The sequence below is a fragment of the Sus scrofa genome, chromosome 6, assembly GCF_054392235.1.
Source record: "Sus scrofa isolate SSC_HxYL_T2T_F1_AM1 chromosome 6, Sscrofa_HxYL_maternal_Yorkshire_Landrace_v2.0, whole genome shotgun sequence".
In the NCBI taxonomy this organism is placed as follows: Eukaryota; Metazoa; Chordata; class Mammalia; order Artiodactyla; family Suidae; genus Sus; species Sus scrofa.
In genome coordinates this window covers 59,234,947-59,253,252 of record NC_139388.1, presented here as the reverse complement: position 1 = coordinate 59,253,252, position 18,306 = coordinate 59,234,947, and the positions used below count along the sequence as shown (strand labels likewise).

At 53.0% G+C, this 18,306-nt stretch overlaps 1 protein-coding gene across 16 annotated transcripts in view; it reads right to left on the bottom strand.

Moving 5' to 3' along the window:
• Positions 1–18,306, bottom strand: part of MYH14 (myosin heavy chain 14) — a 90,305-nt gene that overhangs the window by 7,032 nt on the left and 64,967 nt on the right. For all 16 annotated transcript variants that reach the window (XR_014806450.1, XR_014806451.1, XR_014806448.1 and 13 more), the window contains 11 exons: positions 18,076–18,220; positions 17,136–17,342; positions 13,965–14,069; positions 13,720–13,872; positions 12,091–12,339; positions 7,647–7,859; positions 5,315–5,527; positions 3,759–3,920; positions 1,831–1,959; positions 1,152–1,240; positions 940–1,063 (listed from right to left, as the gene is read on the bottom strand). Coding sequence is in view for 12 of the 16 variants with exons in the window: in XM_021094784.2 (XP_020950443.2) it covers positions 940–1,063; positions 1,152–1,240; positions 1,831–1,959; positions 3,759–3,920; positions 5,315–5,527; positions 7,647–7,859; positions 12,091–12,339; positions 13,720–13,872; positions 13,965–14,069; positions 17,136–17,342; positions 18,076–18,220 (1,789 nt within the window). In the remaining 4 variants the exon portion in view is untranslated. The remainder of the gene's footprint in view (positions 1–939; positions 1,064–1,151; positions 1,241–1,830; positions 1,960–3,758; positions 3,921–5,314; positions 5,528–7,646; positions 7,860–12,090; positions 12,340–13,719; positions 13,873–13,964; positions 14,070–17,135; positions 17,343–18,075; positions 18,221–18,306) is intronic.

Below are 18,306 nucleotides of genomic sequence, written 5' to 3'. Positions count from 1 at the left end.
CGGAACCATGAGAAATAAATTTCCCCTGTTTAAGCCATCAGTCTAGGGTATTTGGTTATGGCAGCCTGAAGCCGGTCCAGGCTACTCTGCTTCGCTTCCTGATTCAGATCTGGAATGAGCTTTTTTTTTTTTTTTTCTTTTTAGAGCTGCACCTGTGGCATATGTAGGTTCCCAGGCTAAGGGTCGAATCGGAGCTGTAGCTGCCGGCCTACGCCACAGCCACAGCCACAGCCACGTGGGATCTGAGCTGAGTCTGCAACCTACACCACAATGGTGTAGCTGAATCCCCGACCCACTGAGTGAGGCCAGGGATGGAACCCATGTCCTCATGGATGCTAGTCAGGTTTGTTAACCATTGAGCCATGACTGGAACTCCTGCTTCCTCCATTTTCATTTGTTTCTGTGTTGGGATAGTCTCTCTCCTCCATCAGACTAGGCTGTCCTTAAGGGCAGAGACCTGGAATGACCCATCCCCAGGTTCCTGGCACCACCCAGAATAGGATCTAGAACTTCAGAAGCCTCATAAAATATTTATCGATAAATATACAAATGAAATATGCTTTTCTTCTAGCCCCTACATACGCTTTACAACCCCAGCCAAATTCTTTCTTCCAAATGCTTCTCTCTTGTAGAGTTCTCTCTTTCTCTACTGGGCCCTGGATGCTTCTATTATCACACATGTCATTCTATAATGTCAGTGTAATTCCAAGCCCAGGGAATTCTGCAGGACATAGACCCACATAATTCATCCCTGGATTTAGCCTTTGACAAGCCTCAGAAATACAAATGAATGGAATGCATTGGTGCCCCCCCCCACTCCTATTCAGCCTTCAAAACCCAACTAAAAGATTCTCTTTTCCTAAATTTGTTGAATGAGAGGCCCTAGGTCCCAGGCCAGCAGGGACCTAGGCTGGCAGCCGGTGACCCAGCTGTGCTCACCTGCAGGAGCAGTTTGCGGTAGCGGTCATTGAGCAGCTCTGCATTGCTCTGCTCCTCCTCCAGCTCCTCTTCCAATTGCCCCAGGCGCCCCTCCAGCTGACGCTTCTCATCCAGAATGGCGGCCCTGGGGAGACCCGGAACGGGGAGGGAGGTGAGAGGGAAGGATGGCCAGGAGAGGGCGCGCTGTCCCCACATTACCCTGGGCCACTCACTTGCTGAGGCTGCCATTGGCCACCTCATCTGCCATCTCGTCCCGCTCCTGCTGGGCCTGCCGCCGGGCCCGGTCTGAGGCGGCCAGTTCCTGCGAAGACAGACAGAGGAGGTGGCCAGCTGTGGCGAGGGGAGGTTATCTGGGTACCGGCCTCCCTGCCCCTCACCCCTCAAGTCCCGACCTTTTTTTCCCCACCGCACTGTCTGCAGGTAGATAGATGTCTCTTATATCCGTCTCCTGAGTCCCTGATCCGTGTCCGTCTCTTGCTGCCCGTCCCCAAGGTCCCTCACCCTCAGCCACTCCTCACCGAGCCCAGCTTCTCCTTTCAAACCTGCTCCCCCTCCAGTCATCCCGCCAGGCCTCCAGGCCTCTCCTCACCTCCTCTGACCCTCTGCCACCCACAACCCTGTCCATCCTGCCCCCTTACTCTCTCTGCCTTGTTCCCTCCTCTGCGTCCCCACAGACCCGGTTCGGGCTTCATCCTCCCTCCGCAGCTTCCCGGCCTCCAGGCTCCCCGCTCTAGTCCAGGCCCCCCTACGGTCCAAGAGCGGACTTGCGGCTCCTCTGCTCAGGACCCTCCCAAGGATCCCCCAAGTCTCCGGGCCCCGCCCACAAGACCCGCTCACTCTCCACCCCTAGCGCCCCGCCCACTCCCAGGGCCCCGCCCATCCTGGCCTTACCTCCTGCAGCCGAAGCACTTCGGCCTCCAGCCCCTTGAGGCGCTTCTCACTCTCCCGGTTCTGGGCAAAGATCTCCTCCCGGGAGCTGCGCGACTCCTCCACCTCCCGCCACAGCTCCTTCATCTGGGCCTGGGTGGAACAGAGCGAGTGCGTGAGCCCAGCCTGGTCGTGAGTCATGGGGAGTCGCCCCACAACCTCTCATCGGCCAGGTGGGGGTTCCTCGGCTCCCCTTAAGCAAGCAGAGCCCTGCGGACCTGGGCTTCCACACCCAGGCCCCTGGCTGTGCGACCGTGGGCCAGCCCCTCTCTGTGTCTGGCCCCCACCTCTTTAAAAAGAAGCACATCGAAATTAAAGTAAGCCTAAATCGGGGATAATATTTGGATTCTGCAGTAGTAATAGGAATGGTAAACTCGGATCACTCACCCTGGGCCAGGCTCTTTATATATATCTTGACTCCCTTAATCCTCCCAAATCCATTTAGTGTGTCTATTTTCTTTCCCGGTTTACAGACAGGAGAAACCGAGGCATAGAGAGGTTCACAGAGTGCACGGGGCAGTGAGTGGCAGAGCTAGGACCTGAACCCAGGCTGCTGGTCCTGGAGCTTATACCTGTAGCTACTTTGATGCCTGGCCACTATTAAGAGTGTGTAGGGGAGTTCCCGCTATGGTGCAAAGAGATTGGCAGCATCTTGGGAGCCCTGGGACACTCCCAAGAGCTCCCCGGTCAGGCCTGGCACAGTGGGTTAAGGATGCTGCATTGCCACAGATGTTGCTTGGGTTGCAACTGCAGCTCAGATCTGATCCCTGGCCCTGGAACTCCATATGCCATGGGTCAGCCAAAAAAGAAAAAGAAAAAAAAAGGAGAAGAGTGCGTAGGGACGCCGGCAAAAGGGTTTTCCCCCAATAGTGCTTAAAATAAAGACACAGGAGTTCCCGCTGTGGCACAGCAGAAACGAATCCAACCAGGAATCATGAGGTTGGGGGTTCAATCCCTGGCCTCACTCAGTGGGTTAAGGATCTGGCATGGCTGTGAGCTGTGGTGTAGGTTGCAGATGCAGCTTGGATCTGGCATTGCTGTGGCTGTGGCTGTGGCTGCGGCTGTGGCTGTGGTGTAGGCCAGCAGCAACAGCTCCGATTAGACCCCTAGCCTGGGAACCTCCACATGCCACAGGAGTGGCCCTAGAAAAGACAAAAAATAAAAATAAAATAAAATAAAAAATAAAATAAATAATAAAAATTAAAAAAAATTTTTTTCGTCCGCACTGGTGCCATGCCCTGGTCCGGGGATCGAACCCACACCACAGCAGGGACACGCCTGATCCTTAAGCCACTGAGCCACCAGGGAACTCCCCTTCCCCCAAATTAAAAAAAAATAACCATGTATAACTTTTTTTTTTTTTTTTTTTTTGTCTTTTTGCCATTTCTTGGGCCGCTCCTGCGGCATATGGAGGTTCCCGGGCTAGAGGTCGAATCGGAGCTGTAGCTGCCAGCCTACGCCAGAGCCACAGCAACGCAGGATCCGAGCCGCGTCTGTGACCTACACCACAACTCACGGCAAACGCCGGAACCTTGACCCACTGAGCAAGGGCAGGGATCGAACCCGCAACCTCATGGTTCCTAGTCGGATTCGTTAACCACTGCGCCACGACGGGAACTCCATCATGTATAACTTTCATAAGGGGGTTGTGGAGGTTATTTCCATTTCAAAAATGAAATAAGATGAGGAAATTGAACTTAAAAATTAAGCATTTTAAATAAAGGAAATAAATATAAAAAGAACCACCTGAGTCTTTGGGGCATGGATGTTTGCAAAACTGTGGACTTCATTCGGCTGCTGCTCAGGGCATCAAGAGGGCGGGTTCGAGCTGGTTTGGGAGCCGGAGCGAGGGCGGGGCCTCCCCTCTCCGTGGCTGAAGCCCCACCCCTTACCTGCATCTTGCGAAGCTGCTTCACGGCCTCCTCCTTGCCCTGCCCGGCGGCCACGGTCTGAGCCTTCAGCTCCTCCAGATCCGCCTCCAGCTTCTTGCGGGCGGCCACGGCCAGGGCGCGCTGCTTGCGCTCCTCATCGCGTTCCACCTCTGCATCCCGCAGCTTGGGGGCGGGGAGAGGCTCAGGCTCAGGGGACAGGGGGCCCGGGCTCCCTCTACATGCTAGTGACACAGATGTCTGCACTTCAGCCCCTGTCCAGGCCCCCAGCCCTGGTCCTGCCCCACGCCTCTCTCCACCACAGACCCCACCATCCTCCATCCCCGGAACCCCAATCGGGCCTCCCCCTCCCGCCCCAGCCTCCTTTCTGCTCCCATCTCTCCCCTCCAGCTGGTGCCAGAAGACTCCCGATGGATCGATCCTCCCACTGCCAGAGCTGACGCTCGCTGCCCCTCTGCTGCTCATGGCTCTCCTGAGGCTGCCCAGTGCCTCCAAGACCAAGTCTTGGGTGAGCCCACGCCTGGATCAGTGGGGCCAGGGGAGTTCAAAAGCACCCAGAGACCCCCTCCCCCAGCCTTGGATCACCTCTTCATCTCTCCTTTGGGGCCAGTCTGCTGCCCACATGGGCCCAGAGGGGTCTTTCTGACCCTCGGAGCTGGCCTGCCCCTCCCACGCTCAGCACTCCTCGCCTACTGGAGAGCCTTGCCCACTGCAGACCATAGAAGGCCCTGGACCAAGTGAGGAATGAATGAACGATGCTGAGAGGGAGCGAGCGAAGGAAGGAATGAGGAAGGGGGTGCAGGAGCAGATGAACCAGGGAGGAAGGTGGGGCATGAAGGGGGGTGTAGACAAGTTGGTCAAGAGTGAGTTCCCATCGTGGCTCAGCAGAAACGAATCTGACTGGTATCTATGAGGACGCAGGTTTGATCCCTGGCCCCGCTCAGTGGGTTAAGGATCCAGCATTGCAGTGAACTGTGGTGTAGGTTACAGATGCGGCTCAGATCCTGCATTGCTGTGGCTGTGGTGGAGGCCAGAGGTCACAGCTCTGATTCAACCCCTAGCCTGGGAACCTCCATATGCCACGGGTGTGGCCCTGAAAAGACAAAAGAAAAAAAAAAAGAGAGTGAACAAATGAATGCATACATAGGTTGGGGTGAGGAGGGGTTGGGCAGGGGAGAGGAGGTTGCTTGGAAGGGGTATCCAGGTGGATGGAGTCGGATGCAGAGGTGGCCGTGGAGAAGGGCAGGTTGCTGGGCAGGTTGTGCAGGGGTGGCCGGGTGGCACAGGAGGTGGGCCGGAGATGGTGAATGGTCACTCTGGTGGCTGGAGGGTATCTGACTGGGCATGTCAGTAGGTCAACGGGTTGCGTGTGGGTTCATGGGTCATGGTGGGAGAGCAGGTTGGGGAACAGGGGGATGGTTGGGTAGCAGGGGGGGGACTTGGGTAGAAATTCCAAGTAGCAGGTGGGTGAGTGGATGAGATGTCCTGCCCCTCTCAGGGGTGCTGCCTGTAAGCAGTGGGCACGCCCAGCCAGCTGGGTGCCCTGCAGCCTCCTGTACCTGCTTGGCCAGCTGCCGTCGCCTCTCCTCACCAGCCTCATCCCGGCCCTGCAGGTCACGCTCGTGCTGTGCCTTGAGAGCCTGCACGGTCACTTCCAGGCGCAGCTTGGCATCCTCGGCGGACGTCAGCTCGTCCTCCAGCTCTGTCACCTGTGTTCGCAGGTCGCTGGCTGCTTGTTCGGCTACCCGGCGGGCTCGCTCCAGCTCATGTACCTGGTGGGGACAGAGAGTGAGCCCTGGGAGCCCTGGGCCCCCGAAGAGGGGGGAGGAACCCGGGATCTGAGATCTACCCGGGGCGAGAGGGAGGGGGGCTTTGACAGATAGGGGGAGGTGGCAAGTTGACGGGTCCCCTTCCTTCCTTCCTTCACCTTTCAACCTTTCCCCGCCCCTACCTACTGTGTGTCTCATTCTGGATCATCCTAAAACATTTTACCTATGTGCCATAATTCTACTATCTGAAGCTCCTGAGAGTCCGATTCAAGTGTTGGTGACATGGGCTGACTCTCACTCATGGTGGACTGTTGTCCTCGTGGGTTTTGTGACTTTGGAGCGTGAGCTCATGGCACTGCACCTTCGTCTTTGGAAATCCCGTGTGGAAATGGGTTGAAGGCAGGTGGCTCCAGAGTTGCCAGTGCTGGTTTCTGCCAGAGCTCCCAGGATATTCCCAACCCACCGTCTGCTTCTACTTTTTCTCAGCCCGGGGGGTTTCCGAACCTTCCAGGAGGGTGTAAATAAGAACCCCAAATACCCTCTGAAAGCAGAGCTGGGCTTACGAACTCTCAAACCTCCCCCCCTCCGTCTCCTCTTAATTGTCACCTCCTCAGAGACGCCCTTGACCTTCAGGGCCTCTCTGTTCCCCACGCTCCTGGCACTGAGCCCCTCTCTGGCTCAGCCGCAGCTGTCACTTAATATGTGCTTACGGGTCTTTTTGTGCAACGCCCACCTCCCACAGTGGACCGTGAGCGCCCCAGGACAGGGACAGCGTCTGCGTGTCGCTCTTGTCTAATGACCCTCAGAGAAGCGCTGGTCAGGGACAAGAGCTGCTCTCAGCACTTGGAAAGAGCCAACTGGTCCCTCCTCTCATTTGGCACCTGCCAATCAACTTGGTTTGCTTAAAGGACTCGAACTTTCTCCCGTCAACATCCTATTTCCCGCAAGGGCCTGCGGAGACACTATCAATAATCTGATGGTGCGTCTAGAGGCCGGGCCCGAGAGTTTGAGTTGGATTTTGGCTGAAATACCCGTGAGGCTGCAGCCCCGGGGATGAGGGTTCTTTCCAGGCCTGGCTAAAGGCTCCGCGGCATCAATGCCAGCGCGTGTGTCGGGAATAAAGGCATCATCCATCGGGCCTCTTGGAAAACACCGTGGGGCCGGAAGGAAGGATACTGGGGCTGTGTCAGGGACACAGCTACACACGGATTTCATCAGTGCCCCCGTCATCAGGGTGGCCCGTGGCCCTGGGCCTGTTCTGGTGGGTTCCCCCTACACTTATTGGGCAATGAGGGAAGGATGGAGTGGCGGCCGTGTCAGAAGCTTGGGAGGCTGGGGTCCTGGTTGGGCGAGGGGCCCGGGAGACCCCTCGCAGGCCCCGGAGGGCTGTATGAGTTGGCGGAAGACAGAGGCCTGGTGGGGGGGCCTGGGTGCTCAGTGGAGTTGGGGGATGGCAAGGGGTGTGTGTGTGTGTGTGTGTGTGTGTGTGTGTGTGTGTGTGTGTGGTATGCAGGTGTGAGGTGTGTATATGTACAGTGTGTATTCACGTGTATGTGCACATGTGCACCTGTACGTCCATATGTACTCACATCTGGGGAGCAGAGCTCAGGCTCTATGTTGTGTCACCTCCCCTCACTTTCTCTGAGTATCACACACACACACACACACACAGGATGAGCGCTTCTCACACTCTGTGTGTACACACGAGCACGTGTGGTTCACAGAAGATTCTCCTCACGTTCCATGAACACACATGAGCACACAGGCTTTGCGAGCAGCGCCCATGTTCTGTGTGTGAACACATGTGCTCGCTGGAAGGGGCTCCTCATGTTCTGTGCCCCCGAACGTGCATGGTGGTGAGCGGCTCTCCCTGTTTCCCGGGTGTGTACATGTGCACGTGTGTGTGCAAACACATGCATTTGGCGGCAGGCTCTCCTCTCACGCTGGGTGTGCGAACACGTGGGTTTGGGAGAAGACCACACGTGTCTGGGCAGCAGCTCCCCCCGTTCTGTGCTTGTTCGCAAACATGGGGTTTGATGCTGGCTGCCATCGCGCATGTGTCCCCTGATGTCACGTGTGCGTTCAGGTGCCCACGTGTGTGTGCCAAGGAGGGGCGGCTCACGCTCTTGCCGACGTCGTCCTTGCTGCTCAGCAGCGCCTCCAGCTCGGCCCGCAGCGCGCGGTTCTGCCGCTCCAGCTCCTCCCGGGCCTCCTGCTCCTCCTCCAGCGCCCGCGTCAGGGACAGGGTCCGAGCCTCCCGCTCCCGGCCCTCGGCCTCGACCCGCTCACGTTCCTCCACGGCCCGCAGAACGGCTGCCTTCTCCTCTGCCAGGAGCTTCCGGGGTGAGGGAGACGGGGTGGGAGAGAGAGGTTAGCTGAAGGGAGCGTACAGAGGGATGGGGGGGAGAGAGCGGCCAGGGACAGAGGGAGGGACGGACAGACAGACAGGCAGGGACACAAGAGGGAGGGAGAGCCATTAAGGTTGCAACTGGGTCCCGAAGCAGCTCAACTCTTGAATGGATCTTGCCAGGTTGGCCCCTCACTCTAGATGCCCCACGCAGGAAAGAGTGTTTCTTTCTTCCTCTTGCGGTAGGGGTAGGAAAAAATTTTTTTTAAATGCACTTCAGGGAGTTCTGTCGTGGCACAGTGGAAACGAATCCAACTAGGAACCATGAGGTTGCAGGTTCAATCCCTGGCCTCACTCAGTGGGTTAAGGATCCGGCGTTGCCGTGAGCTGTGGTATAGGTTGCAGAGGCAGCTCGGATCCCAAGTTGCTGTGGCTGTGGTGTAGGCCAGCAGCTACAGTTCCAATTCAACCCTTAGCCTGGGAACCTCCATATGCCTCAGGTGTGGCCCTAAAAAAGCAAAAAAATAAATTAAAAAATAAAATGCACTTCAATCTTCATTGTTCTCTAAGACAGCGACTGACAAACAATGAAACTGAGAGGACACACAAAAAAAGGAAGAGAATGGGACTCACAGTCAAGAGAAAAACCAGTCCATGGAAACAAACCCACAGATGACCTAGAACCTGGGACTACTGCACCAGGACTGTGACTACGAGAAGCAAGTGTCAGGACAAGACGGATACGATGAGTGAAGATGTGGGGTTATTTCAGGAGGGATTTGAGACTGTAAAACAGAACCAAAGAAAAATGCCAGAACTCCAAAATACAGTATCTGGAATCGAAAAGTCACTAGAGGAAACTGACAGCAGAATGGACACACACTGGAAGAATCAGTAAACTTGAAAACAGGTCAATAGAGATGATCTATCTGAACAGAGCAAAGGGAGAAAAAAGATTGTAGAAAACAATTAGCAGAGACTTTTTTGGCTGTAGAAATGGACAAACTGATGACAAAACACATATGGAAATGCAAAGGACTAAGAAGAGGCAAAATGACTTTGAAAAAGAAGAAAAAATTGGAGAATTAATGCTATGTGATTTTCAATTTCTTTTCTCTCTCTTTCTCTTTCTTTCTTTCTTTCTTTCTTTCTTTCTTTCTTTCCTTCCTTCTTTCTTTCTTTCTCTCTTTCTTTTTGTCTTTTAGGGCCGCAGGTTAAGGACTGGAATTGTCTCTGCTCTGGCTGTGGTCACTGCTGTGGCATAGGTTCAATTCCTGGCAGGAGAACTTCCACATGCCTCGGGCAAGGCCAAAAGAAATGGATCATGGAAAAATTTTAAAAAATGACTCATAGGCCTAAATGTAAAACCTAGAACTAGCAAACTTTAGAAAAAAAAATAGGAGGAAACCATTGTGACCTTAAGTTAGACACAGATTTCTTGACACAACACCAAAAGCATAATCCACAAAGTAACAAATTAATAAACTGAATTTCATCACGATTAAAAACTTCTGCTCTTAGGCTCTACTAAGAGAATGAAAAGACAAGCCACAGACTGGATGAAAACATCTGCAAAGCAGTATATCTGATAAAGACCTTGTATTCAGAATATATAAAAAGCTTTTGAAATTAAATAATAAGAAAAGAAACAATGTATTTTTTTAAGAGGGAAGATTTTTCTTTTTTGTCCTTTAGGTCCGCACTTGCGGTATATGCAGGTTCCCAGGCTAGGGGTCGAATTGGAACTGTAGCTGCTGGCCTGCACCACAGTCCCAGCAATGCCAGATCCGAGCCGAGTCTGCGACCTACACCACAGCTCATGGCAATGCCGGATCCTTAACCTGTTGAGCAAGGCCAGGGATCGAACCTGTGTCCTCGTGGATTCTAGTCAGATTCATTTCCGCTGCGCCATGACAGAAACTCCAAGAGGGCAAGAGATTTGAACAGCCACTGCACCGAAGAAGATGTGTGGGTGGCAAATAAGCACCTGAAAAGATGTGGGCATCGTTGCTCATTAGGGAAACATGGACTAAAACCGCCACTTCCTATTAGAAAGACCGAGGCTTAACTCATAACAGCCAAAGACTAGAAACAACTCCCATGTTCATCAACAGGGTCACGTTTTCCATAATCTAGTTTATCTCTAAAGGAATAATATTTAGCAGTAAGAAAAAAAATAGGAGAGTCCCCTGTGGCTCAGTGGTTAATCAACCCGACTGGTATCCATGAGGATGTGGGTTTGATCCCTGGCTTTGCTCAGTGGGTTAAGGGTCCAGCGTTCCCAAGAGCTGTGGTGTAGGTCATAGACGTGGTTCGGATCCCATGTTGCTGTGGCTGTGGTGTAGGCCGGCAGCTGCAGCCCTGACTGGACGCCTAGCCTGGGAACCTCCATATGCTGCAGGTACGGCCCCAAAAAGACAAATGAAAAAAGAAAAAGAAAAAAAGGGGAATAAAATATTGATGCGTGTAAAAACATGGATGAATCTCAAAGTAATTTTTTTTTTTTTTTGCCTTGCCCACGATCTGTAGTGCATCAAAGTTTCTGGGCAAGGGATTGAACCTGTATCACGGCAGCAACTCAAGCCATGGCAGTGACAACACCAGATCCTCTGTGCCACAAGAGAACTGCTCCAAGGTAATTATTCTGAGTGAAAGAAGCCAGTCAAGAATAAGATTAATAGGAGTGCTGTCTTGGCACAGCAGAAATGAATCCAACTAGTATCCACGAGGATGTGGGTTCTATCCCCGGCCTCACTCAGTGGGTCGGGGATCTGGCATTGCCATGAGCTATGGTGTAGGTCTCAAATGTGGCTTGGATCTGGCATTGCTGTGGCTGTGGCATAGGCCAGCAGTTGCAGCTCTGATTCAACCCCTAGCCTTGGGAACCTCCATATGCCATGGGTTCGCCCCCTAAAACGTAAAAAAGAAAGGAAGGAAGGAAGAAAGAAAGGGAATAAGATTTATATAAAAAGAATTTATATAAAATTCTAGGAGATACAAAAAAGAATTCTTTTTAAAATGGGTGCTGCTCTCTTTGAAGAAATAATGGCTAAAGATTTCCACGTTTAGACAAAAAAAAAAAAAAAAAAAAAAAAAAAATCCGACTAGGAACCATGAGGTTGCGGGTTCGGTCCCTGCCCTTGCTCAGTGGGTTAAGGATCTGGCGTTGCCGTGAGCTGTGGTGTAGGTTGCAGACGCGGCTCGGATCCCGCGTTGCTGTGGCTCTGGCGTAGGCTGGTGGCTACAGCTCCGATTCAACCCCTAGCCTGGGAACCTCCATATGCCGCGGTAGCGGCCCAAGAAATAGCAAAAAGACAAAAAAAAAAAAAAAAAAAAAAAAAAAAAAAAAAAAAAAAAGATTTCCACGTTTGATCAAAAACACCACTCCAAAACTGTAAGAAGCTTGGCCAACGGAAGCAGGATAAATACAAAACCCCACAGCTGGATATCATGGTAAAACTGCTAAAAACCAAAGATAAAGATAAAAACTTGAAGCCAGCTAGACAAACATCCCACTACCCACAGGGAAACGGTGATTTGAATGACTGCTAACTTTTCCTCCGATACGACAGCGGCCACAGATCATGGAATGCACTTGCCAAGGTGCGGGGAGAATCAAGCCTAAAACCGTTTACCTGGAATTCAACAGCCGGTGAAAATACCTTTCACAAATGAAGGCAAAATACTGCGCCTCCCATATTCCAGATGAAGAAAACGAGACATGCTTGGGCCATTTGCCCAAGCCACATGGCCACAAAGGGTCCCCGCTGGGATGTGACCCTCAGGGCTGCCTACTCTTAATGCCCTGGGCTGCTGAAGATTTTATTCCTTCTTCAGAGTGCTTCACATTAGCCCCATTTTGTAGATGGGCAAACTGAGGCTGAAATGGGACCAGCAGCTGGCCGGAGGTACACAGTGAGTGGACTTGTGGAGTGAGATGGCTGTTCCATTTAATCTCCCTAAGTGCCCTCTGGTGCATCTTCAGGCACCTTTGGGAGTAACAGTGGGGGCCACCAGCAATTACTCTGGGATAAGAGATGGGAGCCAGGATGGATGGGTGTTCTATTTTACAGAGGCTCAGAGGGATGAGGCATCTCGCCCAAAGGTCCTCCCAAGTTCATGGTTGAGCTGAGACGTCTCGTCCCGGATTCCTCACAACGACCGCAGGCAGCATGGGCCAGCGTCCGATTTCCCAGCTGGGTTACCTGTGGAGCCTCACCTGGTCGAATTTGCGCTGCTTCTTCTCCAGCGCGCTCACGAGCTGCCGCTGCTGCTCCAGGTCCACTGTGGCATCGTCCAGCTCTTGCTGCAGCCGCCGCCGGCCCCGCTCCAGCCGCTCCACCACCTCCGTCTTTTCAGTCAGGCGCTGGGTCAGGGCCTCAACCTCTCGGGCCGCCCGGCGTCGGGCCTCCTCCCCTGCTTCCAGCGCCCCTGCCTCCTCTTCCTGGCGCCGCCGCCACTCTGAGAGCTGGAGGGGGAGGAGAGAGGGGGAAGGTGGCACTTATGGCTGTGACCAAGGGGTGAGTAGGTGGGGCCCCATTTCCCAGATGGGGAGACTGAGGTCTGAAGAGAGAAATGACTTGACCCCATCGGATGCATCTGCCTTGGAGAAGGGATGAAGTTATGAGTTCTATGAGCCCCAGCTCCTCCAGGAGATTAAAAGGGTTCCTACCAGTACCCAGAAGATGAGTCAGAATCTGGGCTGTGTCCTGGGGAACATCCAGTCTGATGGGGGAGACTGAGCTTCATGGCCCAGGGTGACGGAGGCTAAGGTCAAAGAATGGGATCCATGGGAGTCTACAGAAGGGGTTCAAAATCTATTTAGAAGATTCAAGACAGGCTTCCTGGAGGAGGGGACATTTGCGATGGATCTTGATGTATGCATAGGAGTTTTCCAGTTAAAGAAGGATATTTGTGGGCATGCATTCATCGGGTATTCATCACTCATTCAACAGGCATTTCCCAAGGTCTCCCATACATCAGGCTCTATGCTGGCCTATGCTGGGGACCCTGACCTAACTCTGATGGGGTCCCACTCTCCAGGAGCTCCTAGTCTGGTGGGGGGGAACTCATGGATGCAGATAGTTCCAGCCAGGGTGACTGGAGGGGGGACAAAGCAGAAAGAAGGGTTGTGGGAGCTCAGATGGGGGTGCTCAGGGTCTTCTCAGAATAGGAGAGGCTGAGGCTAAGTCCTGAAAAATGAAGGCAGTTTTCCCAGGTGAGGAAAGAACAATGAGAGACGGATAGACTAAAGACAACAGAAGCGGGAGTTCCCTGGTGGTCTAGTGGTTAGGACTCGGCACTTGCACCTGGATTTGGTCCTTGGTCTGGGAATGAAGATCCCACATCAAGCCACTGCATGCAGCGGCCAAAAAAGAAAAAAAAAAAAAAAAAAAAGACGAAGGAAGGACCAGAGAAGGCAGGGCCCCTGACACCCAGCTGAAAGGCATGGGCTTTGTCCAGGGGGAGCTGGGGAGCCACAGAAGGGCTGTGAGCAAAGGAAGGGTGGGGTCAGCTCTGGGTGGAGAAAAACCATGTGAAGGATGAGCTGAAAGGGAAGGCTAGAGGCAGAGAGGCCTGAAGGGAGGCTGAGATGAGGATCCAGGTGGCAGAAGATGAGGCTGAGCAGGGCTGGTGGGGCTGTGGGGACACAGGGGAGGTGATGAGACAGTGAGTGGGGGGCAGGAGCAAGGGGGGAACTGCACAGATGGGCTCTGGGGATGAGGGAGAGACAGAGGCCAGTACTACGGCTTGCAGGAGTGGCCTACAACGTGCTCAGCCAGGGAACCAGGAGAAGCAGGGTGACGGACCAGGCATCCCTTTGACACCTCCCTCCAGGGCTGCTCACCTGGGCCTGGGCCGTCTGCAGCTCTCGGCCCGCCCGCTCCCGGGCAGCTGCCTCCTCCTCCAGCTGCTCCCGCAGCCCTGCCGCCTCAGCCTCCAGAGCGCGTGCCCGGGACCCCAAGGCCAGCTTCGCCCTGGTCTCCTCCTGCAGCAGCTCCTGCAGATGGATGGGAGCATGGGTGTTAGGTGTGGGCAGGAGGGTGGCGAGCCGGGGGAGGGGGCGGGCCTGATGAGGGGCACCGGGGTCACCTGGGCATCGTGGAGCTGGGCCTCCATGCTGGTCAGCTCCTTGCTCAGCCGGATGGCTTTGGACTCGGCCTCACTCAGGGCTCCAGACACGTTCTCAAGTTCAGCCTGTGGGGAAGGGACACCTTCTAACAGTGGCTTCCAGCCAGCCGACCCCGGGGCTCCTCAGCCTCAAATCCCCACCTCCCACATGGAGGAATATAAAAGGGTGCAGCTGCTATGGAAATCAGGCCAGCAGCTCCTTAAACAGCTACATGTCGAATTTCCACATGGCCCAGCAATTCCGCTCCGAGGTATGTACCCAAGAGGAATGAAGACATGTCCGTGCAAAAACTTGTACAGGGTGTTCACGACAGTGGCGAGGTAGAAACGACCCAAGTGTCCATCAGTGGCTGAGGGACTAAACAAAATGTGGTCTCTCTAGACAACGGAATCCTCTCTGGCCATAAAAAGGGATGAAGTCCTGATAGACGCTATGCTGCGGATGCGCCTTGAAAACAAGGCGCAGTGAAAGAAGCCAGACCCCAAAGGGAAAATATTGCAGGATTCTATTTACACGAAATGTCCCGAGTAGGAAATCCAAGGAAACAGAAAGCAGATTCGAGGTCGCCCGAGGGTGGGTGGCCGGCGGATGGTAGCTTGAAACGTGGACAGCATTTCTTTTGGGGGTGATGAAAATGCCCTCAACTTAGGTTATGGTGATGACTGTACAACTCTCTGAATGGGCTAAAAACCACTGGATTGTACCTGTTATTTTAATTTTTGAAATGTTTGGTCCTGCCCGCAGCACGTGGAAGTTCCCAGCCAGGCACTGAACCTGTAGCACAGCTGTAACCAGAGCTACAGCAGTGCCAACGGATCCTAGACCCGCTGTGCCATAACGCCATAAGGGAACTCCAGATTGTACATTTTATTTTATTTCTTCTTCTTTTCTTTTCTTTTATTTGCTTTTTAGGGTTCCACCTGTGGCATATGTAAGTTCCCAGGTTAGGGGTTGAATCAGAGCAGCAGCTGCCAACCTACACCACCACAGCCACAGCAACACCAGATCCAAGCCACATCTGTGACCTATACCACAGCTCACAGCAACGCTGGATCCTTAAGCCGATGAGCGATGCCAGGGATGGAATCCACATCCTCATGGATACTAGTTGGGTTCTTAACACACTGACCCAGAATGGGGACTCCGGATTGTACTTTTTAAATGGGTGAATTATATGGTAAGTGAGTTACATTTCATTTTTTAAAATTTTTTAATTTTTTAATTTTAATTTTTATTATTTATTTATTTAGTCTTTTTACCTTTTTTAGGGCCACACCCGTGGCATATGGAGGTTCCCAGGCTAGGGGTCTAATCAGAGCTGCAGCCACCAGCCTACGCCAGAGTCACAGCAACGCGGGATCTGAGCCATGTCTGCAACCTACACCACAGCTCAGGGCAATGCCGGATCCTCAACCCACTGAGCAAGGCCAGGGATCGAACCCGCAACCTCATGGTTCCTAGTCAGATTCGTTAGCCACTGCGCCACGACGGGAACTCCAATGAGTTATATTTCATAAAGCCGTTCCCCCAGCACCCAAATCACCCAGCCCAGTGAGCCTGGGTGTGGCTGCCGGCCTCGACTTCCTTGGCTGTAGGAACTGGGCAGCAGTTAACCACTTTCTTCCCCCGGGACTGTTGCTGCCATAAGGGCAGGGCCTCATCAGCTTTATTCCCACAACAGGGCCTGGCACACAGTAGGTGCTCAATAAATGTTTGTTGGCTGAGTGCCTCCAGTATGGGTATGTGACCCTGAAGCTGCATTTCCTCCCTTTTCGAGATTCACTTAAGGAACGAGGTTGGGTTCAAGTTCTGGCTGCTCAGAAAATTCATCTGAAAACTTGGAAATAAGGAGTTCCCGTTGTGGCTCAGTGGAAACGAATCTGACTAGTATCCAGGAGGACACAGGTTTAATCCCTGGCCTCGATCAGTGGGTTAAAGGATTCGGCGTTGCCATGAGCTGTGGTGTAAGGTTGAAGAAGTGGCTCAGATCCTGCACTGCTGTGTCTGTGGTGTAGGCTGGCAGCTATAGCTCCGATTTGACCCCTAGCCTGGGAATTTCCATATGCTGAGGGTGCGGCCCTAAGAAGCAAAAAAAAGAGTCATTCTTCCTTTCATTCTTTCTGCTTCTTTGTATTTTCACCAATAAACAGGTCATTTAGTTTAAAAATAAAATAAAATTTAAACATTTTTTAATTTCCTTTTTTTTGGGGGGGGCAGCTGCACCCACTGGCATATGGAAGTTCCCAGGCTAGGGGTTGAATCGAAGCTGCAGCTGCCAGCCTACACCACAGCCACAGCAATGCCAGAACTGAGCCTCATCTGTGACCTATACCACAGCTCATGGCAACACTGGATCCTTAACCCACTGAGCAAGGCCACGGATCAAACCTGCATCTTCATGGATACTAGTTGGGTTCATTTCTACTAAGCTACAATGGGAACTCCACAAATTCCTTTTAAAAGTCACAGTATGATGGAGTTCCCATCGTGGCTCACTGGCTAACGAATCCGACTAGGAACCATGAGGTTGCAGGTTTGACCCCTGGCTTTGCTCAGTGGGTTAAGGATCTGGTGTTGCTGTGGCTGTGGTGTAGGCTGTTGGCTACAGCTCCGATTAGACCCCTAGCCTGGGAACCTCCATATGCCATGGGAGCGGCCCTAGAAAAGGCAAAAAGACAAAAAAAAGTAAATAAATAAAGGTCACAGTATGATAATGTTCTCATACAGCTCCAAGTATTCAGACGACGGATTATTTAAGGTCAGAAGATAAGAGGCTGGAGGTGGGCACTGTGGCAGGATTAAGAGCTACGGGGTCAGCCATGCCTGGGTTTGAGCTTTGGCTCTGAGGGACCTTAGACAATCAACTTCACCTCCCTGGGGTCTCAGTTTCTTTGTGTGTAAAATGGGAATAATATTAGCCCTTCCCTCAAAGGAACACCAGGAGGCTGTAGTAAAATACATAGGATGGTTGGTGTATAGTAACCACTCACCAAACACTAGCCATCTGTGTGATTACGTTGGAAGAGTTGGAAGGGACAGTAGGGTTGATGTGGACCAAAGAGAAGCCCAGAGAGGGCAGGCATCTTACTCAAGGTCACACAGCAGAGACCATCCCTGGGCGCCCCACTCACCTGAGCTCGCTGCAGCTTCTCAGTAGCCTCTGCTCGTGCCCGTTCCCCATCGCCAGCCCGGCCCTGCACCTCCTGCAGCTGTGACTCCAGGCGGCGCCTCCGCTGCTCACCCTCCTGCCTCGCGGTCTGCAGGTTGCTTAGCTCGGTCCGTAGCTCAGATACTTCGGCCTCCAGAGCCAACCGGGTCTTCTCCCATGTACCTTTGCTCTGGTAGGGGAGAGAGACAGCAAAGATTTGATTCCCTTTCTCCACCAGCTCAAGCATACTCCTGCCACAGGGCCTTTGCACTATCTATTCCCTCTGGAACTTCTCATTGTTCCTTAAACTCCCAGGCACATTCCTGCCCCAGGGCCTTTGCACTGGCTGTTCCCTCTGGATCTTCTCACTGTTCCTTAGACTCCCGGGCACACTCCTGCCCCAGGGCCATTGCATTGGCTGCTCCCTCTGCTGGAATACATTTGCCCATGATGCCAGGATGGCTCACACACCACTTTCCCGTTTTTTACTCAGAAGTCATCTTTTCACAGATATCTCTCAATGGCCTAGTTCGAATGGCAACACCGTTCCCACCTGCCCCACCTGCCATTAGCACCCTGATCCCCTTTCCTGTTCGTCATTTTCCCAGAGCACTTATGACCCTGATACACACTATAAATGGGTTTAGATTGTTCTCTCTGCCTCGCCTGCTAAGACGTGAGCCTTATGATGGGAGTGGGTATTGGTTGTTTTGTTCACAGCTGGGGCCCCCAGTACAATCCTGGGAACAGAGTGTATATTCAATTAATGTTTGCTGAGTGAGAGATGGATGGAGGACATAAATATGGGAGGAGAGAAGTGGGCTGGGCTGGAACCAGCTGAAGGTACCTCCTCCAACCCAGCATCCTGCTTCCCTCCCCATGGCTCCCCAGACCCCCCTCCCACTTTTTCCATCTCAACTCACCCTCCGGGCTTGTTCCAGCTGCTCTGCCAGCTCTCCCAGTGCCTGGCCGTGGCGCTGCCGTAGCTCCTGCACCGCCACCTCGTGAATGCGTGTCTCCTCCTCCAGAGCCTTCTTCAATTCTGTCACCTCCTGTTCCCTCTTGGACCTTTTTTATTGGGGAAGGGGACAGGGAACAGAATTTCAGAATTGAGGGAGGCTGGAACTTCTGGGGAGCCCCTAACTGCTGGTTGT